Genomic DNA, 25,844 nt, shown 5'->3' with positions numbered 1-25,844 from the left:
ACTGTTGACACTTCATATCCTTAAATCTTCTTTTCTTATAATGGAGCACCTCCATGAAAGTCTTTCTCTGAAATCTCATCCTGATATAGAGATGGCCTCAGATCTTCAAAGACTTTGCCAAGGGGGTGTAAGTGCTAGTCCATTTTGCCAAGATGGAAAGGCTTCCAGTATGGACTATATCTCTGTCTATTTATAGAAAATCAGATGAGTTAATTCTTAAGTCGTGTTATATACATGCTAGCTGATATCGAGTGAAGTAAAGACCTGAAACTTAACACACAGCTTGTTAGGTCTCAGAGATGGAAAATTAAACCCAGCTTGTTCTGACTTGGGGTCCAGAACCCTAATTCCTACAGGGGTGGGGAACTTGTGACCTTGAGGCCACATGTAGCTTTGAATCCAAACTTCACTTTGAATTCAGTCAAAGGGTAACACTTGAGGACCTACATGTGGTCTCAAGGTCTTAGGTTCCCCATCCCTGTACCATAATGTACCCTAGCTATACTGATTATTAGAAGAACAGTCTAGCTAAGCTCAGAAAGGCGTATTATCAGAGTTTGGCTACTTTATGTTGATTTTTTTGGCTAAAGCTAGTCATGAACTTTTATCACAAAAGGGTTGTGATTTGTATTGTTCAAGGCAGTACCCACACTCATGAAATCCCAGCTGTTTTAGAGTATTACTTTTTAATATAGCAGTCTCCCTAGGCAGAGCATGTGTTTTAAAATCTCTTGTGCAGGGTAAATTGCCTAGATAACTCCATTTGTGATATCACCATTAAAGGTGTAATTGAGACGTAGAGACTGATTGTTTGGCAAACATATCCGAACTATTACAGTCAAATGTAGGTTCTATCTTCAGAGTATTTGACCTTGAGAGACTCTATATTCACTTGTACTGTGCTCACAATTTTGTTTGAAACATTTGGGAAGCTCGTTTTTGAGAAGTACCTTCAAAGCCTGGGAGTCAAGGGCCTCTGTCATAGACACATAAGAGAAGGGAGAGGAGAGGGCTGAAAAACTGTCAAAGGCCCAGCTGCTTATGACCTTTGTGACACAGAAGTTGCATTGGTACATCCTGGGCCTAAGACCTCAAGTATGTTATGTCGCAGTCCAATGCACAGGACGTCCCCCCAGGGAAAAGAGCAACGCAGGAGAACATAGACAGAAATACACAATGAGAATCATCCAGCAGCTCCAACAAAGGGGTCTCACCTCCCTGTCTTTCTAGAATATACAGTTCTGGTCTAAACTTTATTCTGTTTTCACAGGCTGCCTCCAAGCAGCCTCAGAGAGTAGGGGAGAGGCCCAGGTGTCCTCATTTAGGCTTTTGGCAAAAGCTGCTACTTTTCTGCCCTACAGATCAACTGCTTTCTGAGTGTGGTATTATTTTAGGAAGGAAGGGAGGAGGAAAGAAGAAAGGAAGGAAACAAGCATTTATTAAAGACCTATGATGTGCCAAGCACTGTGCTAGGAGTTTTATAATATGGGAGGCAGGAGCTCTTATTCCCATTTTATAGTTGAAGAAACTAAGGCAAGCAGAGATTAAGCGATTGACCTGAGGTCCCACAGCCAGTAAATATCTGAGTCTGGATTTGAACTGAGGTCTTCCTAACTGCAGGTCCTGCACTCTTTTCTATGAGCCTAGAGCACCATAGCAATTCTTCTGAATTTCCTTAATGGTGGCAAATTATAAACAGAAACCACAGTGTCTTAGAATGTTTGTAATTTCTACATAACATATCCCATTGATAGCTTTGAGGCCAAGGGATGAATTCTGTATGGACAACGTCACAGACGTCAGAAAAACAATCAGCATTATTTTCCTCCGTGATCTTGACACATGTGTTTGCTGGGACCTCAGGAAGATTGGAGTTTTCTATTGTCAACTTTGGTTCTTTGCTTTTAGTCTATGCTGCAAAATACCATGCCAACTATCACTCACTATTTACCTCAAAAATATGCTGTTTAGTCCAGCTTCCTTGGAAAATTTAGAACAACTGTCAGTTCTTCAAATGTGTGACAGTCTTCACAAACACTTTCTTCACATTCAAGTTTCCTTTGCTAAGTGAGATGCTTCTTTATTTACAGCAACTCCATGGCCAAAATTCTCTCAGTTAATTGTTTATTGGAATAAAGAAAAGCTCTGCCTTTTCCAGCATTCTCAACAAGTCATGTGTGACTGGACACCCCCTTCAATCAATCTATCAATCAACTAGCCTTTATTAAGCACTTTCTATGTGCTGGTAACTGCTCTAAGTGTTAGGAATATAAAGAAAAGGGGGAAAAAAAAGCTAGCACCTGCTCTCAAGGAACTCTATTTAATGGAGGACACCATGAAAACAGCTATGTACAGATGTATACAGAATAAACTGGGAGCAGTCTCAGACGGAAGGCACTAAGATTAAGGAGAACTGGGAAAAGGATCTTGTGGAAGATGGGACTTCAAAGGGGGAATTTTTAGGGGATTTCATAGATTTTTTGAGTTGGAAGGAAACTTAGAGGTTGTGGAATTCAAGGTTTTCATTTTATAGAGGACGAAAGAGGGACAGTTTAATAGACTTGCCTAAAGTCACACGTGAAGTAAATAGGATTTGAACCTAGGACCCTGATTCCAAAACCAGGGCTCTTTCCACTTTTCCACGTGTCAGTGAAAAACTTAGGCTTTTGACTTGATCTATTGAGAGAAATTATTAGTTTACTATCATATTAATAACTGATTATTAAATTGGGATCCAGGCTTTTCCTCTTAGTTTCCTCATTAAGGCCTAGCTCTTGTTAAAGTCAGGTCAAAGAAGGCTGTGATTGGTTGAGATTACCCTTAGCTCTCTAGGAACATGCTCTTAAATCCTGGGTGGAACCAACTCCACCCAACTAGGAGAATTAACTTGTATTTAGAATACAAACAGAATCTAGTTTAGGTCAGTTCTTACTCTGGGGAAAGGAGCTCCTGTCCTTGTACCCCTCCATTAGAATCTAGGGTGACCCAGTTCATAAAGGAGAAAACCAACCAGAGTGGTTTTGGTGGAGATGGATTCCCCTGTCTAGATTGCTGGCTGCTGAGTCTCATGAGCAGGAGGAGCTGAAGACTTCTAGCCCACCCCTCATTAAATGTCCACCAATCAGGGTTGAATTTCACTTGTCAGGGGAGTTCCCTGTTAGAAGGTACACACCCCATTTCAGGTGTTTCAGGGCCTCCCGAGGGGTCTTTGGTGACAGAGGGAAACCACTGACCATCAATTTATTGATTGCTGGGTAGCCTAATTAATAAAATGATTATTAATTACCCAGAAATTCTGTCTCTAGGGGTTTTTCATTTGTTTCACCAGATGAGCTTCTTTCAGCATATTGACTGTCTTGGTTTTGAATCTGTTTAATTCCCCAAACATAGGTTGATATTGTCTTTGCTTAGATCATGGCCATTCATATTTCTCCCGACATAAAACAATGAATACTTCTTTCCCCCCATGATTGCTGGTAAGCTTCCTGGTTGATTTTGCAGGTGTTATAGCTGCTGGGTGAATGGATGTAAATGGCCCTGCATGACAGTTCTGCCTTGTCCTCCACAACAAAATCAGTCTTGTTATATTAGGTCACAATGAGGAGAGCTGAGATGGTCATAGGATAATAGATTTAGGGCTGAAAGCGACCTTATAGATATTAGTCCAACCTCACTTTACAAGAAGGAAACTGTAAGGGAGAAGAAGTGACTTGCCCAAGATCAGGTGTATAAGGTCAGAATTTTAACCTTTAACTCCCAATCTAACACTCTTAGATGGGGTAAGGGATAGAGCACTGGACCTGGAGTTAGGAAAATAGAGGTTTAAATCCTGTCTCAGAGTCTTATGAGCAGTTGCTGTTCAGTTGTGTGCGACTCTTTGTGACCTCATTTGGGATTTTCTTGGCAGAGATACTGGAGTGGTTTGCAATTTCCTTCTCCAACTCATTTTATAGATGAGGAAACTGAGGCAAACAAGGTGAAGTGACTTTCCCAGGGTCACACAGCTAATAAGTGACTGAGGCTGGATTTGAACTCGGCAAGATGAGTCTACCTGACTCCAGGTCCATCCATTGTACCACTTAGCAGTATGACCCTGGATAAGTCAATTAACTTTTATCAGTTTCACTTTCCTCCTTTATAAAATGGAGCCAGCAACAATATGTACTTCAACAGGGTTATTATAAGGACTAAATGAGATAATATATGTGAAACTTTGAAAACTGTCACTAGTGGGGGTGGGGGGGCAGAGAGGAGAATTAGGAAGAAGGGCTTCCTACAGAAAGTGAGATTTGAATTTAATCCTGAAGGAAGCCAAGGAGTGCAGTGAGGAGGGATTCTAGTTATAGTAGACAGCATAGTTGGTAGATGGCTGGGTACAGAATCATGAAGAACTGGGTCTGAATGCTGCTAGTTGTGGGGTAGATAGGTGGAGCAGTGGATAGAACACCAGCCCTAGAGTCAGGAGGACTTGAGTTCAGATTCAGCCTCAGACACTTAATAACTGCGTGACCTGGGGCAAGTCAGTTAATCTTGATTGCCTCCGAAAAGGAAAAAAATATCCTGCTAGTTGTGTGATACTGAGCAGGTCACTTAAACTCTATCAACATCAGTTTCCCAATTTGTAAAGTAGAGATAATGATAACCTCTACCTCGGAGAATTGTTTTGAGAATCAATGAGATCTTGTATGGAAAAAACTCCTTGCAAACTTTATGATATTACAGAAATTTCTATTATTATTATTAGGGAATCTTTTTCAGTTGTGAATTGGACTAGAAGGCTCTCGAAGTCTCTTTCCACTCTAAAAATTCTATGATTCTGCACCAAAAAATCTCTGCAGTGGCCACATCTAGACAAACTTTTAGGCAAAAATGAAACTATTCAATATCTCTCCTGAGGGCGAACATGTTGGAGAAGAAAGGATCCTCCTTCAGCGCCCTACAGGATTTTAAGCATTTACTTTTGGTGTAGCGGAAATAATGATAATGATAATGAAAATAAGCATTGTCATCATAATCCAATATAGTCCTAAGAGCGAAGATGAGCAGTCCTGCTGTTTCTTACATACAATGCTCCATCCCCCTACTCCTTGCCTTTTCATGTACTCTCTCTCATAGCTGGAATCCTTCCTTACTTCCACCCCTCTCCTTCTCTGACTTTCTTCAAGATTCAGTTTAAATTCTGCCTTTTATAGGAGATCTTTCTTGATTCCTGGCCTCTCTGCCTCCTCCCGCTCTTCCTGCCCCTTCGCCCAAGTGCTTTCATTTTGAGACTGCCTTCCATTTACAATGCATATCTCTTATGGGCATCTCTATTTGCATGTTGTCTCCCCTGATGAGAATCTAACTACTGTGATGGCAGTTTTTAAAAAGGTTTTTACCTTTTCTTTGTATGGCTGGCACATAGTGTAACCCTGGCTTCTCTAGGCATGCCCAGTTCTAACATGTAGTTGTCCTTGAGGGAAGCTTTGAGCATGCCCAGTTTGTTAACATGGAGATCACCATATTCCCCCTACCGTATGGGCATGGGTAGCCTCTTTTGACTGATGACCTGGACATGTTCCAAAAGCTCCACGTGGGCACCTCCATGTTAAAAAAAGGCATGCCCAGAGAAGCCCAGGTTACCTAAGCACAGTGACTAACACATGGTAGGTACTTGATAAATGCTTGTTGACTGAGCAAACTGCAATCTCTCTTCTAAAGAAGTCCATTGTACTTTAAGAAAACTTTAACCATCAGGACATTTTTCCTTACATTGAACCAAAATGTTTCTTTGTGACTCCTTCCCACACAGTTTACCGGTTGTAGGTTTTCTTGAAATGGGCTATTGATTAGATCAACTATGTGGTGATATAAATTCTCATGTCAGTATAGAGTAAGAGTTATGAAGGGGTCTTGTGGTAGATTGCCAAACTTGGGCAAAAAAAAGGGAGGTTGCATGATGGGTCAGATATCCTTCCTTCCTTCCTTCCTTCCTTCCTTCCTTCCTTCCTTCCTTCCTTCCTTCCTTCCTTCCTTCCTTCCTTCCTTCCTTCCTTCCTTCCTCTCTGTCTCTCTCTCTCTGTCTCTCTCTCTCTTTCTTTGTCTCTCTGTTTCTCTCTCTCTTTCTTTTTCTCTCTCTCTCTTCTCTTCTCTGTCTTCTCTCTCTCTGTGTGTTTTTCTGTCTGTCTCTATATCTTGCTGTGTGTGTGTCTGTGTGTCTCTCTCTCTGTCTCTCTTCCCCCCACATTCTTTCATTCTCTGCCTGCCTCTCTATCTCTTATTCTCTCTGTCTTTCATTCTTTGTCTTTTGTGTGTGTAAGGCTAGAATTTTGATCTTTAACTCCCAATTTAACACTCTTAGGTGATGTAGAGGATAGAGCATTGGACTTGGAGTCAAGGAAAATGTGAGTTTAAATCCTGTCTTGGCAGCTGTTGTGTCTGACTCTGTGACCTCATTTGGGGTTTTCTTGGTAGAGATACTGGAATGGTTTGCCATTTCCTTTTCTGGCTCCTTTTATAGACAAGGAAACTGAAGCAAACAGGGTTAAGTGACTTGCTCAGGGTTATAGCTAGTAAGTTTCTGAGCTGGATTTGAACTCAGGAAGAGAAGTCTACTTGACTCCAGACCCAATGCTCTATCCACTGTTCGACCTAGCTGTGTCTCTCACTCTCTTTTTCTCTCTGTCTCTGCCACCCTCCTCTAGAACTGTTTAGGGTAGTGGTGTCAAACTCAGGTAAAAATTAGGGCCACTTATCCTGAAAGCCTCACATGTTGACTTAGTTTTTAAAATGTAATATTACCTATGTTTTATTATGTTAAATATTTCCAAATTCCATTTTAATTTGGTTTGGGCTCTAGTCAATAGTGTTTCAGCCCTAAGAGCTTACACTGTCTTTGGAAATCAATCAATCAATAATAATAGTTGTTGATGATGTTCAGTGGTATCCAACTCTTTGTGACCCTGTGGACATTGTCCGTGGCATTTTCTTGGCAAAGATACTGGAGTGGTTTGCCATTTTCTTCTCCTGGAGATTAAGGCAAACAGAGTTAAGTGACTTGCCCAAGGTCACACAGCTGGTAAGTGTCTGAGGCTAGATCTGAACTCAGGTCTTCCTGACTCCAGGCCCAGTGCTCTATCCTATGTACTTGTAGGCCCTTCCTAGGAGGAGAAGAGTCCTTTCTCCATAGCTGTGATGCATATGCCTTATTCCAGTTGGTAAAGCCATCAGAGTTAGGTGGATAGGTTTTCTATTCCAAATTATCCTCTTCTTCGCTGTGTTGTCAAGGTTCTTTCTGGGAAAGGAGCTATGATCAGATAGTATCTTCAGCCATTTTGCTAATGTGAAGCAGGGATGCAGTGTGGCATGGCAAGGAAAAATACTAACTCTAGAGTCAGAGGTTTAAATATCCCACCTTTGATGCTTACTACCCTATGAGACCCTGGGTAAGGGATCTCCCTGGGCCTCAGCCTCTTAATTTGCAAAGTGTGGGGTAGGGGTGGTGGTGAGTGGTGGTGTTGGACTAGATTGCCTCTCCCTTTTCTAACTAGCTTTTTAGCTCTAGCTCTATGATCCTAAAATAATTACTTATCCTTTAGAAATGTCTAGTTTCTTGCAAGATATTTAAGGTTTCTGTCATAGAAATCAGACAGGCAATTCCTATGTAAAAATGGACCTTATTTCCAAGTTTCAATGGTTGGTGGTATATTTAGAACACAAAACACACTGAATAGATTATAGGAAACAATGCTATAAAATGGTTTTTAGGTTCCCAGGCGGCTAGGTGGTGCCATAGTGCACAGAGTGCCAGGCCTGAGTTAGGAATTTCAAGTCTGACCTCATACACTTACTAGGTGTGTGACCCTGGGCAAGTCACTTCATCCTGTTTGCCTCAGTTTCCTCATCTGTAAAATGAGCTGGAGAAGGAAATGGTAAACCACTCTAGTATTTCTGCCAAGAAAACTCCACAAAGATTTGGGTGTGATTGAAACAACTGAACAAGATTCCCAGTCCTCATTGAAAAAACTAAGGTCCAGACATAATAGTTCTTACCTGAGTTTTGGTTTGTGAGACTAGAATCCGATTAGAGGTGAAGAGCAGAGAGGAAGAGAAGCAAAATAAATCTCTTCCTCTCATTGGCAGAGTTTTAAAAAAATTAAAATTTAACATTTGCACCCTACCCACCTCCCTTTCCTTAGCACTTGATTTCCCTTTTACCAAACCCCTGAGGGCCATCTCCAGTTGTCCTGATCTCTATCTTGCCACTGGATTCAGGTGGCTCTTGAGGATAAAGTGAGGCTGATGACCTTGCACAGCCCTGCCTCACTTAAATCCAATTCACTTGGCATGTCATGGCATCAATAACCAGGCCCCTAATGGCCCCATATCCTCCTAAATCCTCTACTTCAGTGTCCCACCTAGGCCTGCCCTAACCACTGAAGTGTTCCATGTTCCAGATATATCTACCTCTACACTTCCTCCCCCGCTGCCCTATCCCCTTACAACCCCAAGCAAAATTCCCATTCTGTCAGTAAAACTGATTTCACTTAAGTATTAGTCTAGAATAAAGCTAATTCTGTTCATTTATACTAAGTTGGAAATGAATGATCAACCCCAGAGATATCTTTCTTAAAATATTCAGAAAGTATAGGGAAATAACCATCTCTCCCCATCTTTTTTTGTCTTCTTTTGGTGGATGGATTGGTGGGAGACATTTTAAGCTGGGGATCCGCCCCTAAGGTCAGGTTCTGCCTTTTGCTCCTTTTATGTGTCGTCCATTTCTGGATCTGCAGATTCCCTAAGAGCTTACGCTGTCTTTGATAATCATCAATCAATAATAATAGTTGTTGATGATGTTCAGTGGTATCCAACTCTTTGTGACCCTGTGGACGTTGTCCGTGGTGTTTTCTTGGCAAAGATACTGGAGTGGTTTGCCATTTTCTTCTCCTGGAGATTAAGGCAAACAGAATTAAGTGACTTGCCCAAGGTCACACAGCTGGTAAGTGTCTGAGGCTAGACTTGAACTCAGGTCTTCCTGACTCCAGGCTCAGTGCTCTATCCATTGAGCCACCCAGCTGCCCCAGGGATAATGACAGCTAGTAGTTCTATAGTACTTTAAGGCTTGCTCTAATGACAACAGAAGTTTTGGTGTTGGGTCTTGGCAATAAGTGGGAACTGGGTGGCTGTAACTAGTTACTTATAGGTCACAGAGGTCATTTATAGCCATTTAGGTCATTTGTAAGTTTCCTTTGCCCACTTTTATTTTCCATCATTAAGTTCAGTTATGTTAAATCCACTACAGTGCAGCATTTCAGTAGTTTCTTGTCATGGAACATTACAAAATTATTCAAAAGCAATCATTTCACTGAAAATTGTTTCCATGATACTGTCAATAGACTATTAAGACTGGAATTTATTCTATACCTCTGTATAACTCTAGAGGAGAATTCTAGCCATTACGTTAAATGCTCAAAATGGAAAATAAAACAAAAACAGAATTTAAATCTAAAGTAATTTCTAAAAAATGGAAATCAGTTCATAAAATTTAATGTGTAAAGGAGGCCTAGATATTTTCTAGTCTAACTGCCTTCTTTTATAGAAAAAGAAATTGAGACCTAGGAGGATCAGGTGAGCGGGTTCCTGTTCTAAATTCTCTACTTCTTTTATTAGGCTGCCTTGGCCCGTTTGGTTGTTATTTAGTTAATTAGTTTAGTTAATTACAAACTTTGTGATCCCATTTGGGGTATTCTTAGCAAAGATGCTGGTGTGGTTTGTCATTTCCTTCTCCAGCCCATTTTACAGATGAGGAAACTGAGGCAAACAGGGTTGAGTGATTTGTCCAGGGTCACACAGCTAATAAGTATATATGTCTAGATTTGAACTCGGGTCTTCCTGACTCCAAGGTTCATGCTCTATCCATTACATGACCTAAGCTGGACACCCTGGGCCATGCTTTCTTTGAAGTCAATAGTAGAACTGGGAATAATAATTTACTGGTCCAATGTCAATGATGCTGGATTTGCTGGGCTTGGAGTCAGGGAGATCTAAGTTCAAATATGGCGACATGCTCTTATTATCTGTGTGACCTAAAATGAGAGGGTTGGACTAGATGACTTTTAAGGTCCCTCCTCATTTTAAGTCTGTGATTCTACGAACTAGTCCAAGTCCAAATCTCAGCCTCAAATCTTTCCTGAAAACTGTAGCAGTAAGGGCTGGACAAGTCTTAGAGAGCACATTCTGGGACCAAGTGTTTCTCTATTTATAAAATCCCTTGCATGAGGGATTGTGGCCCCCTCTGGTTAACTGACACCCCAGAAACCGACAACAGCACCAATCAGTCAGATAAGCTTGTTTTCCTGCTATGGAGGGAAGTCTGGAGGAGACCACTTGGGACGTAGCCCTTAATAAACAAATTGATTAATTAATCAATTAATTAAAAGTGAATTGTTCTGTCATCTGTAATTGTCATTAATGGGTGGTATTTTAGTGTGACAACAATGTAATAGAATACATTGATAAAACAGTGAATACAATCCTCTGGTCTGTAGTGCAATTATCAGTTGCTATTTTAGGAGAGATGCTACTGAGGTTGGGCAGACCAAGGCAGACTTGGACTGCATAGTGGATTAGAATGCTGCACTTGGACTCAGGATTCAAATCCAGCCTCAGACACTAGCTGACCCTGGGCAAGTCACTTAACCGCCTTCAGTCTCAGTTTCCTCATCTGTAAAATGGGGATAACCATAGCACCTACCTCCCAGGGTTGTTGGGAGGATAAAGCGAGATATTTGTTAAAGCTCTTTATAAACTTTAGCTATTATGCCTAAGCAATGGCATATACATAGATACATTAGCCAGAAGTAATTTAGGCTACTTGCCTTCATGCATACATACATACCTTCCCCATCCCAAATTACTTTGGTATTTCAATGAAAGGGCAAGTGAGAAGTGCGAAAATATGGGGCTTGGTGAAAACAGCTACAGATACTCTAGGATTGCCTCACTCCATCCCTGCTAGGCCTGAACATATTAAAAGTTTACTAAAGGTTTATTGATTGACTGATGAGAGGACAGATGCTCTGAGGAAGTCTCCAATGAGATTTCTGCCCCTTTGAGCTCTGCCTCCCACCCTCATGGGACCTGGACACAGAGTGTGGTTATCTCATCTCAGAAGGATTTTTGAAGGGCTAAGCTTAGCTGAATTCACATTACACTTGTGTAATTCTGGGACACCCCTGAGGGCAGTAGGCCATGGCTAGTGTTCCCCTTAGCTTCAGGGAAGGGGAACATAGACCTTGAGTTTCCCCATTCATGAAAGGGCCCTAATTGTGGGCACAGTGGTTTAGGGTCAGGGCAAAAGAGCTGTGGTCATGCAAATATTATCACTCCAGATCCGTATTGAAAGGGGAAACTAACCATATGGTAAATCATTTGATGATAGTTAGGATAGGTAGAGTCCTGGGCCTGGAGTCAGGAAGACTCGCCTTCTTGAATTCAGATTTGGTCTCAGATACTAGCTTATGGTCACTTAACCCTGTTTGCCTCAGTTTCCTCATCTGTAAAATGAGCTGGAGAAAGAAATGGCAAACACTCCAGTATCTTTGCCAAGAAAAACCCAAATGGGGTCAAGAACAGTTGGACATGACTGGAACAACTGAACAACAACAAGGATAGGGCTTGGACCTATGATTTAATTTGTATAGGGGACCCTCTCATTTTACAGATAAAAAACTGAGGCACAAGAGGTTGCCCAAGGTCAAAAAGGTAGAAAGTGGCAGAGCTGGGATTTGAACCCAGAACATAAGAACACAGATTTAGAGAGGGAAGGGACCTTTGAGACCACCAATTCCAATTCCCTCATTTTACAGAAATGTGGAACCAATTAGCACAGTGCCTGGCACATAGTAGGTGCTTAATAAATGTTGAGTGACTATTCACTGTTGACATTCTACGAGCTATGCTCACATTCCCACAGATTGTCTCGGTTCCACAGAGCCTGGTGATTGAAAATTCATTCCTCATTTAGAGATGGAAAAGATCTTAGAGACACGCCCAACCCCCTCATTTTACAGATGAGGAAAGGAAAGCTGAGAGTGGTCTGCCCAGAGTCACACTGCTAATGAAAACATGGTGTAATATTTGAGGTTAGGGAGAAATATTGCATCTTTGAAAAAACTGCTAACAATAAAGACTGTCATGCTCTCTGTCATTTACAATCTTAGAAAGTTGTCTAGACCAGAAGTGTCCAAGGTGGCCAACAGGTTCCATGCTGCCCACAATACTTCTAAGTCTCCAGATTAAAATGGAATCGGGAAATATTTAACAAAATAAAAATGCAATAGAACACAGATAATGCCAATACGTCATTTTCTAAGTCAATATGATGCCAACAGGGAAGCTTATATGGTTTAGTGGCCCCCACTCCTATTTGAATTTAACACCACTGGTCCAGAGCACTGAGAGACAAATTAAATGATTTATCCAGAGTCACACAGCCAGTATATATCAGAACTGGGACTTGAACCCAGGTCTTCCTCCAAAACCAGTTCTTTACTATGAATAAGTCTAGTAGTTAGGAAGTTCAGGTTCACACTGAAATAAAGAATTCAACAATTTTTTTGAAGGAACAATGTCTTCTGTAGCACCTCTCTCTTAGAATCACCTATTTAAAGCCAAAAAGGAATTTAGGGGCCATTTATTTCAGTCTCTTCCTTTTACAAATGAGGAACCTGAGACCTGAAGAGGTAAATGATTCAACCAAGGTCATATGGGTGATGAATGATTGAACAGGGACTTCAAACCAGGTCCTCTGACTCCAAAACCAGACCTTTCCCCTTTACATCAGGCTGACTTTATGCTGAATATGTATAAAGCCCTAGATACTTTTCAGATCACTTTCCATTCCATAAGCATTTATTGAATATCTGCTTTGGGCCAGATACTTTCCTATACAGATGCTAAACCATCTGATCATCACAACAAATTCGTGAGATCACTGAGAGTTGAGATTAAGTGATGCCCTAAAATCAGAAACCTGTTAATGAAAGGAGCAGGACTAGAGCTCAAGTCTTTTAGGTCATAATCCAATGGATTATGCAAAGGCATTATATACCACAGTGCCCCAGCGATTAATGACTGTGTCAACTGGCAATCAATCAGTATGCCTTTGTTAGAAGTTTACCTTGTGCTGAGTGCCTTGGCAAGTACTGGGGATACAAAGAAAAAGTAAAAATAGCCCCTGCCCCCCCAGGAGCTTTCTTTTGATGAGGGAGACAACATATATATAAATAGATATATACAAAACACAGAATAGATGGAAGATGGAAGGGGGAGAGACACTAGTAGCTGGAAAGTAGGGAAGGAAGTGCAGAAGGTGGTGTTTGAGCTGAATCTTGAAGGAGACTAGGAACTCCAAAGGTAGAGGTGAGAAGGGAGTACATTCTAGGAATGGGGGACATCCACTGCAAAGGAAATGGGAGATGAGGTATCGTACCTGAAGAACAGTAAGTAACTCTATATTGATGGATTGGTCAGTTTGTGGAGGGAAGTTACGTGTAGAAAAAAAGGAAAGGAAAGATGGGAAGGGTTTAGCTTGAAATTGATCCTAGAAGTAATAGGGAATCATTGGAAATTGAGTAGGGGGAGTGACATGATCAGACCTGCTTTTTAGAAAAATCACTGGTAGCTGTGTGGAGGGTGGATTGGAGTGGGGAGAAATGAGGCAGGGACATCACTTAGGATGCTACTGAAGGCCCTGGAGAAGGGTGGTGGATAGAAAGGATAGAAAGAAATGTATGCTAGAGATATGGAGAAAGAAATGACAAAATTTGGCAACTGATTGAATAAGTGGGGTGAAAGTGAGGAATTGAGAGTGATCTGAAGATGACAACTTGTATTTCTGGATGAATGGTGATACCCTTGACAGTAAAAGGGAAGCCTGAAGGGGGGGTGCTGGCTTTGGGGAGATGTTCAGTGGACGCTTATGGGACACACAGGTCTACTACATCTAATGTAAACAGTTTATTGCCATTTTGCAATAATACTATTAAGATGTTATAACTATTTTCTACTGCAGAGATTCTCCCCAACGCTTCACCTTACTCCTCACCCTCTATCTCAGTGGAACAATATGAGGTCAATTTCTTGAGAGTAGCCAAGCTCAGTTCCTTGCCTGGTATCTGCTCAATTCCCTATGGAGTATCTCCATATTAAGGTAGCTTTCCTATGTCCCCAAAGTGTCTCTGCCTCAACTCTGCCCTGCCATTTTCCTATGGTCCTAATATGACCCCTGGTGACACTGTTTCCTCTAAAACTGTGATGTTGTGATACCAAATAAGGACATTATTAGCATGGTGCCTGACACACAGTTGGTGCCTAATAAATGTTTGCTGACTGCTGACATCATATGAGCTATGCCCACCTCTCCACATTGATTTCCTAGGTTTCACAGTGCCTAGTGGATGAAGGTCCATTGAATCAAAACCTTTCAAGGCTAAAGTAAGATTACAAAAACTTTTAGTTGGTCTCCAAAATATTTCATGAATGCTAAGAAGCAGAACATCAAACATACTTCTGAGCAACCATGAAATGAGTAACTACACTTCAACAGTTGGTGTCCTCACATCAATGTATATATGTCGATATTTCAAAACAAACAAAAAAAAAGATATCCAGCAGTGGAAACTTAGAATGACAAAGATACTAACCCTTCCTGAAATGGTCTTGATCTCTTTTGAACTGAGGGGCTCAAAATCCACTCCAATATAACCCTCCATGGCCGCCAGGAGATTTTTGCTGAGGCAGGTGGATGGATTGCCATCAGAATGTGCCAGTTCCCACCAGGAGGGCTCATACCATCCAGGAATGATCCACTGATACTTGCTGCCGAACATGTTTTCATGATATGCCTACAAACCAAATAGTTTTAAAAGTCAAAAGATTGTTGGACATTCCACTGGTCAAAAGAAACAGTTTGTTTCATTCTCTACATAATTCATACTGGCATACCACTATGTAGAGGAGAACCACCCAGACATTTTACTAGCATAATCCCCTATTTCCTTTTAATTTTTTCCACCTTATTATTTTGAAAATTTTTTCATCACATAGGAAGAAAAATCACACTTTAAAAATATTGTAGGAAATTGTAGGTATACCCATCAACTGGGGAATGACTGAACAAATTGTGGAATGTGGTTGCTATGGAATACTACTGTGCTATAAAAAATGATGAGCTCAATGATCTTAGAAAAACATGGAAAGACTTGCATGAAATAATGAAGAGTTAAATGAGCAGAACTGGGAAGAATGTTGTAAACAGTAACAGCAACATTATTTTAAGAATGACTTTGAAGAAATGTTATTTTGGCTATTATAAATATTCAAATTAACTATAAAGGACAGATGCTAAATGCATCCAGGGAAAAAACTGATAAATAGAAGTATGTATAGAATAATTTTATATTTATATGTGTGTATGTACATATATATACACACATATATAAATATATATATTTGTGTCTAATGGTAGCTATCTCTAGGATGGGCAGGGGGAGGGAAGAAAAAAGAAATTTACACGATAACTTTGTTGTACACTTAAAAGAAATAACAAATTACACATAGTAGATTTGCAATTTCATATGCAATCATCTTTTAAATTATATTGTTATAGAAATGCTTATTTTATTCCATAAATTAAAATATCTGCATTTCAGATGTAGATGTTCAATCTTTCTCTACATGTGTAACCCAAGGTGTAAGGGGAAATGTTTAACAAGCAGTTAGTCAAAGAAGGAAAAGTAAGCATGGCACATTTTAAGTTTAACTTGCATTACTAACATTTTCCCCATTAACTTTCTCAAATCTAGAAATTGACAATGCAATTGATCAAGTTCTGATTTGTCGTGTTTGCTGAATTCTGAGGTGTAAATGCTCATGTTGGATATTTACCAATCAGCTTAACAAGAGCTGGTATGAGTTGACTCCAGTGTATTTCAGCTAGCACTCCATCTCATGAAAAGCTCTGCACACACACACACACACACACACACACACACATATGTATGGATACACATAATCCCTCAAGGCAACTGAGAAATTGCTAGCTGTCCTAGGGCAATGGCAGAAGACCACACCCTCCCTCTCTCCTTTCCTTTCTCATATCTTTTTTTTCCCCTTGAGCTTTTCTGCTTCCCTTTCCTTCCTCCTTGGTTTCCTGGGATGACTTAAAATCTTTGCTGCTCAATTCACACTATAGCTGATATAAGGGTAGGGTTTGGTGGCTAGGGACAGGGTAGAGGGTAAATGCTTTATCCCTCAGTCCAAGCTTTCTTTCTGGTGGCGGTATTCAGCCCATCTCATCAATCCTTCCTTGTACTTTGCTCCATCGTCCCACCTTCTGTAACGTAATATCTAGAATACCTTGGATCTAGTTTTCCTCTGAAATGTATATTTTAGTGAATCTTTCTCCAGTCCTTTGTGTGCCCTAACATCCATTATTTATGAATTTTGTGCACCTCTTTCTTTTGCCTAGAAAATGAGGAAGGAGAATCTTTTTATTTCCTATCAGTTTTCCTGTTGTTAGCATCAGTAAACAATTCTTAGGGACTATATGTGTTTGCTTCAGGAAAGAAGGGAAGGAGAGAAGCTGAGAGTCTGCTGCGTTCTGGTCTGAATGGTCCGGGGGAGGGAAATCTTGGTCAGAAGCAACAGGTGATGGCAGAAGAAAGGAAAGCATATAGTACAATCCTAGGTCACAATCTCTGGGGCCAAGGAAAGAAAACAAAACAAAACAAAAAAGCAAACAAAATCAGTGTCCAGGAATGACCTAAGCCAAGGAATTCCCCTGACAGACCTGTACTTTCTCTTCCAATTCCCTACAGCCCCTGATCCATGAAACCTTTGGAGCCTTCTCAGCTCTTGTATGGCTCTTCATTTCAAAGTCCTGGGCCATGGAGTCATCACCTATAACTCTTTTTTCATTAAAAAAAATTTTTAGATCCTCATTCTCTCCCTTTTATCTCTTCCCCTCCCCCAAAGAAAGTAAGAAAAGCAAACCCCATTACAACAATATAGTCAAGCAAAACAAATCACCCCATTGGTTATGTTTCCTCCTCTCTCCCCACCAGCCTCACCAAAAGTTCCTTAGTTCATACTCTGAGTCCATCACCTTTCTATTCGGAGGTGAGCAGCATGGTTCATCATGAGTCCTCTGGATCTGTGGTGGGTCATTGCATTGACTATAATTTGGGGTTAGAGGAATCCCAGTTTTTCCTGACATATGAATGTGTGGAATGAGGATGATAAAGATGATAGCAGCACACATTTGTATTGTACTTTAAGGTTTACTAAATGTTTTTTTCATAATAGAGAAGAGTAGATCTGGAATTATTCGTTCCATTTTAGAAAAAGAGAAAGTTAAAGATCAGTTAGATGGAATGACTGTCTTGTAGACACACAGCTAATAACTGTCAGAGCTAAGATTCAAACTTGGGTCTTTTGACTCTAAGTTCTGCTCTTTTCATTATGCCAAGTGCAAGCCAAGATTCTGAGGTGAAGTGAATGGAAGGATTGACCAGCTGAGATGAGTGTCACCACCAAAAAGAGAGGTGAGGCTGAAGCTTGGCATAGATGTGGCCAACCAAGAGGATCAGTACGGTGAAGATGTCAGCAGCCCTACCTGTGCACTCTTGAGAAAGACCTATCCCTTCTCCATAATATTCCTGACTTAAGTGGATCTAGGATCTCATTAGGGCAAGCACACACCCTCTCTGTCCTCTGGTACAGATCGTGACACCTGACTCAAACATTATTAGCTCTGTAATTCTGTACAAATCATTTAACCTTGCTACACTTCCATTCCTTCATATGTAAGATCAGGGGGTTGGACTCAATAATCTCTAAGATCACTAAAACAATGATTCTATAAATTGTAAACTCTGTCAAAACTGTCAAAGTACTCACGTGTGATAGGAACAAGTGAAGCCATGTGAAGGAACCTGAGAATCATAGTCAAGGACTGCAAAGTTCTGGTAAAAAACCAAAACAAAACCTGAAGATCTTGGGGGAGGGTGTTGGTGAGAGGGTGGGAACAAGGGCTATTTTCACCACTACTGTTAATTTTAGGTCCTTGGTTTTTGTTGGTACTTCGTTTTTGAAGAGTCCCAGTGACATTGTGGAGTGATATTTTGACAAGTCTGTGAACTGGATTAAAGTGAGGTAGAGTTGCAAAAGTTCATCAGCATCACTCACACACTTTAGACAGGATAACTGGTGATGGCGCGAGATGCAATGGATGACCTTGGCATCTACAATGTCTAAGCAAGCTCTAAGTGCTCCACAGGACCTATTTCAGCTGCCTTTGTGGCCATTGGAACAAATAGTTCTCATTTGCCCATTGTACCAGGGAAAAGTCTTCATATGCTTGGGGTAGACACCCCCCTAATTCACCAATGGGTTTGAGTTCTGTTGGTTACCTTTAATGTCTATCTACCAAAACAGTTTTACTGGGGTGTTGTTGCTACACATGCTACAACTTCTTGGAATAGGGGATTCAGGAAGAGAAAGGCAGATTTGGAAAGTGGCTGGCTAAAAATATTGAGTTGAAATTATTCTTTCTGTACCATAGTTTAAAATATAAGACTTATTGCTTCTGGGAAGGGATGGGGTGTACCTAAGAAGGGCCAGTAAAATCATACTTGTTTGGAATGTTTAGAAGATGATCAAGAGTTAAACTGAAAAGGGACTGGAGAGAGGGAGAGAACCACTCATGTAGATCTGACCAGCCAGGTATCAGCAACACAAGACAGAGAGCAGCAGATGAACTTTTACAAGTGACAAAATTCCAGATTAAATTATCAATAAAACCCAAGGCCTTAAATATCTATAAACAAATGTACGACATACTGGTGATAAATAAGGTGAACTAAAAATGCTAATTTCAAGAGAGAAAATTTCATTTAATAATATCAGTGACATCTGGTAGGATAAAAACCATCACTGGTCTATGGTTCTGGAATATACCTTATTTCAAATGAATGGAAAAGACAGGCATTTGTATTTTATACACTCACACACACACATACACACACACATATACACATACATGTGAGGAAATACAGTCCCTTAGGGAGGAGAAATATGGTAGATAGTATTTGAGTGGGGATTAACAGAGATGAAAACAGAAATAATTGTGTTGTAGGTATTTAACAATCACCCCTGTTCACAAGAAGAAATTAGATCATGAATTTAAAAAATAGACCCCAACCACAGGATAGGATGGAGGGAAATATAGTTAGTCCTATACAACACAACTATTATGGAAGTCATTTGCAAAACTACACAGATTTGGCCTATATTGAATTGCTTGCCTTCCAAAGGGAATGGATGGGGAGGGAGGGAGGTAAAGAAGTTGGAACTCAAAGTTTTACGAACAACTGTCGAGTACTGTTCTTGCCGGTAGGAAATAAGAAATACAGGTAAAGGGGTATAGAAAGTTATTTGGCCCTACAGGACAGAGGAGAGGATGGAGACAAGGGCAGAGAGGGATGATAGAGGAGAGAGCAGATTGGTGATGGGGGCAATTGGAATGCTCAGTGTTTTGGGGTGGGGGGAGGGGACAAGGGGGAGAAAATTTGGAACCCAAAATTCTGTGAAAATGAATGTTAAAAGTTAAATAAATAAATAAATTAAAAAAAAAAGCAAAAAAAAAAAATAGACCCCAACCTGTTATGGAAGCACGATTCTATTTAGACTACAATGAGGGCAAGGAAAAAGGATGGAACTATTACTTGGTGTGGATGGATGATGATAATAGATGAAAATGAGAAGGGTGACCTATCCAACTTTAACTTTTACTTCTGCTTTCTCTTCTAAGGAGAATTACCTTTGGACTGGAAAGGAGATAACAAAAATGGTGAGCAGTGGTTCGAACTCCAAACTAAGCAAGCAGATCATTGGTGAAAAATCTTACTGCTCTCAATTAGTTCAAGTCACCAGGACTGGACTAATTAAACTCCAGAATCCTGAAAGAACTGGTAGGCACGATTCTCTGCTATGGTTGGTAATCTTTGGAAGATCTGACAGAATGAGAATAGAGAAGAACATGTGTTTTATCTCTCTTAAAAAATGAGAAGCCTGAAAACTATTGACTGGTGAGTTCTATTTCTATTCCTGGTAAAATTCATGAACACATTATTCAGGAAATATTTTGTGAGCACTTAGGAGGGAAAGTAGTGATTACTAAGACCAATGTGACTTTATTAAGAGTAGGTCATGCCAGACTAACCTCACTGCCTTTTTTTTTCTTTTTTTTCTTTTTTTTCTTTTTTTTAATTATTATTTTTTAATGTTTAACAATCACTGCCATACAATTGAGATTTTATCTCCCCCACACCTACCCCCCACTACCCCCTCCCTCCCCACGACTACATACAATTCTGTATAGGTTCTACATATACTTTCCTATTGAGTATATTTTCACTATAGTCATGCTATGTAGTCAGACTAAAATAAATGAAAGAAATCATATAACAAATCAAAACATGATACACAAACACATACACATACACAAACATGATCTGCTACATTCTGCGAATGACTTCCATATTTCTTTCTCTGAGTGTGGAAGGCATTTTGCCTTGAGAACCACCTTTGGGATTTTTTTTTTTTATAAGAAGTTTTTGCGTTATTACAAAATTCCAAGTCTACCAGAAAAAACTCTCACACACTGTGGTCGTTGCTGTGCACAAAGTTCTCCTGGTTCTGCTCCTTTCACTCAGCATCAGGTCATATAAGTCCTTCCAGGCCTCCCTGAAGTCTTCTTGTTCATCATTTTTTATGGCACAATAGTACTCCATTACATTCATATACCATAATTTATTCAGCCATTCCCCAATTGATGGACATCCCCTTGACTTCCAGTTTTTGGCAACTACATAGAGTGCTGCTATAAATATTTTTGTACATGTGGGACCCTTTCCCATTTTTATGATCTCTTGGGGATATAGTCCTAGTAGCGATATTGCTGGGTCAAAGGGTATGCACATTTTTGTAGCCCTTTGGGCATAGTTCCAAATTGTTCTCCAGAATGGTTGGATGCGCTTGCAGCTCCACCAACAATGAATTAGTGTTCCAACTCTCCCACATCCTCTCCAGCATTTATCATTTTCTTGTTCTGTCATGTTTGCCAATCTTATAGGTGTGATGTGGTACCTCAGAGTTGTTTTGATTTGCATCTCTCTAACCAATAGTGATTTAGAGCATTTTTTCATATGATTATAGATATCTTTAATTTCTTCCTCTGAAAATTGCCTGTTCATATCCTTTGACCATTTATCAATTGGGGAATGACTTGTATGATTATACATTTGGGTCAGTTCTCTATATATTCTAGAAATGAGGCCTTTATCCCCGAGCTTAGCTGTAAAAATTCTTTCCCAATTTACTACATCCCTCTGGATTTTGGTTGCATTGGGTTTGGTTGTGCAAAAACTTCTCAGTTTGCCTTTTTTTTTCTTTTGACATGGTAACTAGCCTGGTAGATCAATGGAATGCTGCTGACACAGATTGCTTAGATTTCAGTAATGCATGTGACAAAGTCTTTTATGTTATACTTGGAAAAAAGATGGAGAGATATAGTCTAAATAAGAGCACAGTCAGGTGTACTTGAAACTGGTTGAATGACCAGACCCAGACAGTAAGTAGCAGGGTTATAGGCTAGATAATAGTATGGTTAGGTGGATTTGAAACTGATTGAATGATCAGTTACAAAGAGTAGTGGGATAAGACAGAGAGATACAGGATAGATAACAGTAAGATTAGGTAGATTTGAAACTGATTGAATAATCAACTCTAGGGAATAGAGCTAAGTAGTGGGAAATGGTGGAAAGATATAGACTAGTTAATAGTATGGTTAGATAGATTTGAAACTGATTGAATGACCAGCCCCAGAGAGCAGACCTTCATGATTTCCACAAAAATTGGAGAGGTATCTCTAGTGGAATGGCTCAGGGATCTCTCTTGTGCTGCTCAATGTTTTTATCTATGACTTAGAAGAAGGCATAGAGGACATTCTTGTTAAATCTGTAGATGAAATGAAGATTGGAGGAATAGTCAACATGTTAGATGAAAGAGTGTAATTCAGAAAGATGGCAACAGTGTAGAATGAGTCAAATTAAAGAAGATGAAATATAATGGGGTCAAACATAAAGTTCTAGACCTGGGTTCAAACAATCCATTTCATAAATATAGTTCTTGTGAACTATACTTCAGTAGATTTTTTCAATTACAAGCTCCTTGAGAGCAGGGATGGGGCAGCAAGGTGGCACATTGGATAAAGTGCTGGGCCAAGAGCAAGGAAGACTTGAGTTTAAATATGGCCTCAGATACTTACTAGTTATATGACCTTAGGCAAGTCACTTAACTCTCTTTGCCTTAGTTTCCTCATCTGTAAACTGAGCTGGAGAAGGAAATGGCAAACTACTCTCCTATCTCTGCCCAGAAAACCCTAAATGGGGTCACAAAGAGTTGGACATGACTGAAAATGAAACAAATTCTAGCTGTAGTTATATTTATAGAAACTATGCTCATTAAAATAAGAGAATCATAGACTTTTAGAACTGGAGGAAACCTCAGCCATCATCTCATGTAACTTACTCATTTTGCGGAGGAAGAAATTGCAGTAAAAGTATAAATATTTAAAAAAGTCTAACTCCCAAAGTTTACATAATAAATCAAAGGATAGACACAATCTGTAACAAGACTTGAAGGAACACCACCATCTCATTATAAGGTCGTAGTTTATTGGATTCAGAACTAGAATTGAATCTTATAGATCAGGCCTGTCCCACATCCTCATCCCACAGATTTGGAAACTGAGGCTAAGAAGGATTCAGGGACTTGGCCATAGAGGTAGTAAATTGAAAAGGCAAAATTTGATTCCAGATATTTTATGTTTCTTCCTTGAGACCCTCTCTCAAACTAACCTTAATGGTTTAACCTAACTCTGACTTTTCATTCTGGTAAAAAGAGAAATATTGAAGTTTCATTTTCATGTTAGAGAGTTTGAAATACATCAGGCCATAAGCCTGGATCTGGTTTCTGCCTCATCTGTCTGCTTCACCCACTTAGTTTTAGCTATTAATTTAACTACCTTATCAGAGAGAAAGTGCTAAGTGCTTTCTTAGCACTTCTGAGTCTGTAGGTTCTGTACTCTAATGGGCTTTTCTGACTTTTTTTTTTTTTTTGCACCAGGGTTCGATTTGTTTTCAGCACCTCAGAAAGACTGTTTTTGGCCTTCTATGTCCCAGCCCTTGAGTGCTCTTTTCCTCAGCATAACTGAGAAAAATTAAGGAGACAGTATGGTGCCCATATTAAAGCATGCTTCTCTTGTATCAGTCTTTTCCAGGTCAGGGGGTTCTTCTTTTCCGTCCTTCCTGGGTTGATGTTAAACTTTAATTACCTTGGCTACCCAGAATTCTTGAGCACAGATATAGTTATTATCTCTACCCATTACCTCCTCCCTTTTCTTTCTTAGCAGGGCATGATGAATATGAGCTTTTCTTTACGATTTGGGGTCATCATAAAAATGTCAGTTCTCACACTGGAGAGTGCTGCCCTAGGAGACTGTTGAGGCTCATAGGGCTTTTTGTCTGGGCATTGAATGTACTTAGACTTGGGACATTTTAAAATTCTCAGTCCGAGAATTTGATTTTTCTTTCTCTTCTCTTTCTGTTATATTGGAGGATGTCACTTCTTACTGTTATCATTACAACTATTTATAGCAATAGCAGCCTTTCTCTCCTCAAAACTAGTGAATTGCTTTTAATTTATTATATATACTGGAAAACTCCACTATTAAGTCTGTTAGAGTTGATTATAAAATAAATGTAAACAGGTTTTCAGTGAAGGACTCCAGGACTCTTTTATCAGTGAAATGCATGGGCTTTATGACAGCTCTTCTGCTTAGGTGGCTTTTGTTCCTTTCCTAATCCTTAACTGCCTGGGGGTGTTGCTGGACCAGTGACCTCCAGCTAACTCTCATGCTTGATTAATGAAAATGAGTCTCTATCTTGTAAGCTAGGAATATATTTGCAGCCTTCATGTTTATTATTTGAAAAACATGTTTTATAAAAGATAAAATTTTTAAATTTTGTGAAACAGTGGGAGCTTGTTGGCTGCAGGGATTTAGGTATTCATTCATTTTCCTTCTGGCACCACCAGGCAAACCACTTACTTTTGTGAGGGAGGAAGAAAATTTGAGGAATAAAAGTAGAAATTTTAAAAATATGAACTTTAATAATACAGGGTATGTGAGTGATCACTGAATGCAGATGGAAAATGAAAAATGAGAATTTGTTTGTTTTACTTCATGGGCAATTCTAACTGTTGAATAAATAGCTATTTGTTATTTTTTTGGGCAGATTTGTAGAGGTTAGACCATCTCTCCATGTTGCCATTTGGATACCCATTGTTCAGGAGCATGGCTTTTGATTATATGATTTTGAGGGCAAAGTTTCCAACTCAAGCAAAGGATAGGATGAAAAGCAATTCTCAAAATCCCAAGGTCTCAAAATCCACAAGAGAAAAGTGGCAATGAGATTCAAGCTCTGCTTCTCATGATGAACACCGTGGATAAAAACCAAGTATTGAGGCCACCACTGATGGAGAAAAGGAGACCAGCATCACTGGAAGGTTTAGATCAAAGGAATAGCTGCGGTGTCCTCTGATCTAAGGACCAGAACTTTGGCTTCAAAAGTTATCTGGAAAATAACTGTAGGGTGATGAATTGAGTCCTATTCATTTTTCTATTTTGTTACAAGTTGATCCCATAACTTTAAAAGTCCTACTTGTACTGCGATAATTCTAAAGACATCTGCTAGATGAGGTGGCTAACGCAGTGAGTCAAATAGGCTATTAGATATGTGTTCGTCCTTCGTTGCCAAAGAAGACCATGCCATCAGAGAAATAATGACATGTATTGCACTTGACTTTTGTTTTGAGTGAGGGAGGGCTGTGCAGGTCACCAGCCTCACTTCTTCTCCAGAGCCATCTGAATCCAGTGACCAGATATTCATCAGGATGACTGGAGATGACCCAGGATGAGGCAATTGGGGTTAAGTGACTTGCCCAAGGTCACACACAGCTAGTGAATGTCAAGTGTCTGAGGTGAGATTTGAACTCAGGTCCTCCTGACTCCTGCACTGGTGCTATATCCACTGCACCACCTAGGTGCCCCCTAGGCTATTAATAGGGAAAGAATGAAGGACACAAGCATTTATTAAGTGCCTATTGTGTGCCAGAAACTTTACAAATATCATCTCATTTTATCCTCACAACAACCCTAGGATGTAGGTTATGATCCCCGTTTTATAGTGGAGAAAACAGATGTTAAGTGACTTGTCCTGTATAACACAGCTACTAAGTTTTCTAAGGTCATATTTGAACTCAAGTTTTCATGATTCTGGACCCAGTGCTCTAGTCATCCCACCACTTAGATGCCTGGGGTTGGACTGTTCCATTTACCTCTGAGAGAGAACAAGGAGAATTCCCCAGCACTGTACTTGAGAAATCTGAATGGAGAGAGTTTTACTTTCTTGGGAAGCAACAGGGTTTCACTCCATTCTTGTGGTCTCAGAACACCTAGAAAGATGTGGGGAATGGAATGGCATAGGACATCTCTGGCTTGGAAAGAAAACTGGATAAAGAGGTAGCAGAAAGTGACTCGAGAATAGAGCAAAAGTGCTTGAGAAGTTGAGGCAAAGTTGAGCTCGATGATTTTAAAGAGAAGAAGCAATAAAACCTCAGAATTAGAAGGAACCTTAGGATTTAACTGGTCTAATCTTTTGTCCAATCTCCTCTCTTACATC

General features: G+C 40.0%; 1 protein-coding gene across 2 annotated transcripts in view; it reads right to left on the bottom strand.

Moving 5' to 3' along the window:
* The window catches only part of GABBR2 (gamma-aminobutyric acid type B receptor subunit 2), an 818,519-nt gene that overhangs the window by 272,571 nt on the left and 520,104 nt on the right, over window positions 1-25,844 (bottom strand). For both annotated transcript variants that reach the window (XM_072597481.1, XM_072597480.1), the window contains exon 6: window positions 14,685-14,885. In XM_072597481.1, coding sequence (XP_072453582.1) covers window positions 14,685-14,885 — 201 coding nt within the window. The remainder of the gene's footprint in view (window positions 1-14,684; window positions 14,886-25,844) is intronic.

Source organism: Notamacropus eugenii, chromosome 3 (assembly GCF_028372415.1).
Source record: "Notamacropus eugenii isolate mMacEug1 chromosome 3, mMacEug1.pri_v2, whole genome shotgun sequence".
NCBI lineage: Eukaryota > Metazoa > Chordata > Mammalia > Diprotodontia > Macropodidae > Notamacropus > Notamacropus eugenii.
Note: the sequence above shows the minus strand (reverse complement) of the source record. Positions and strands in the feature narration are given on the sequence as shown.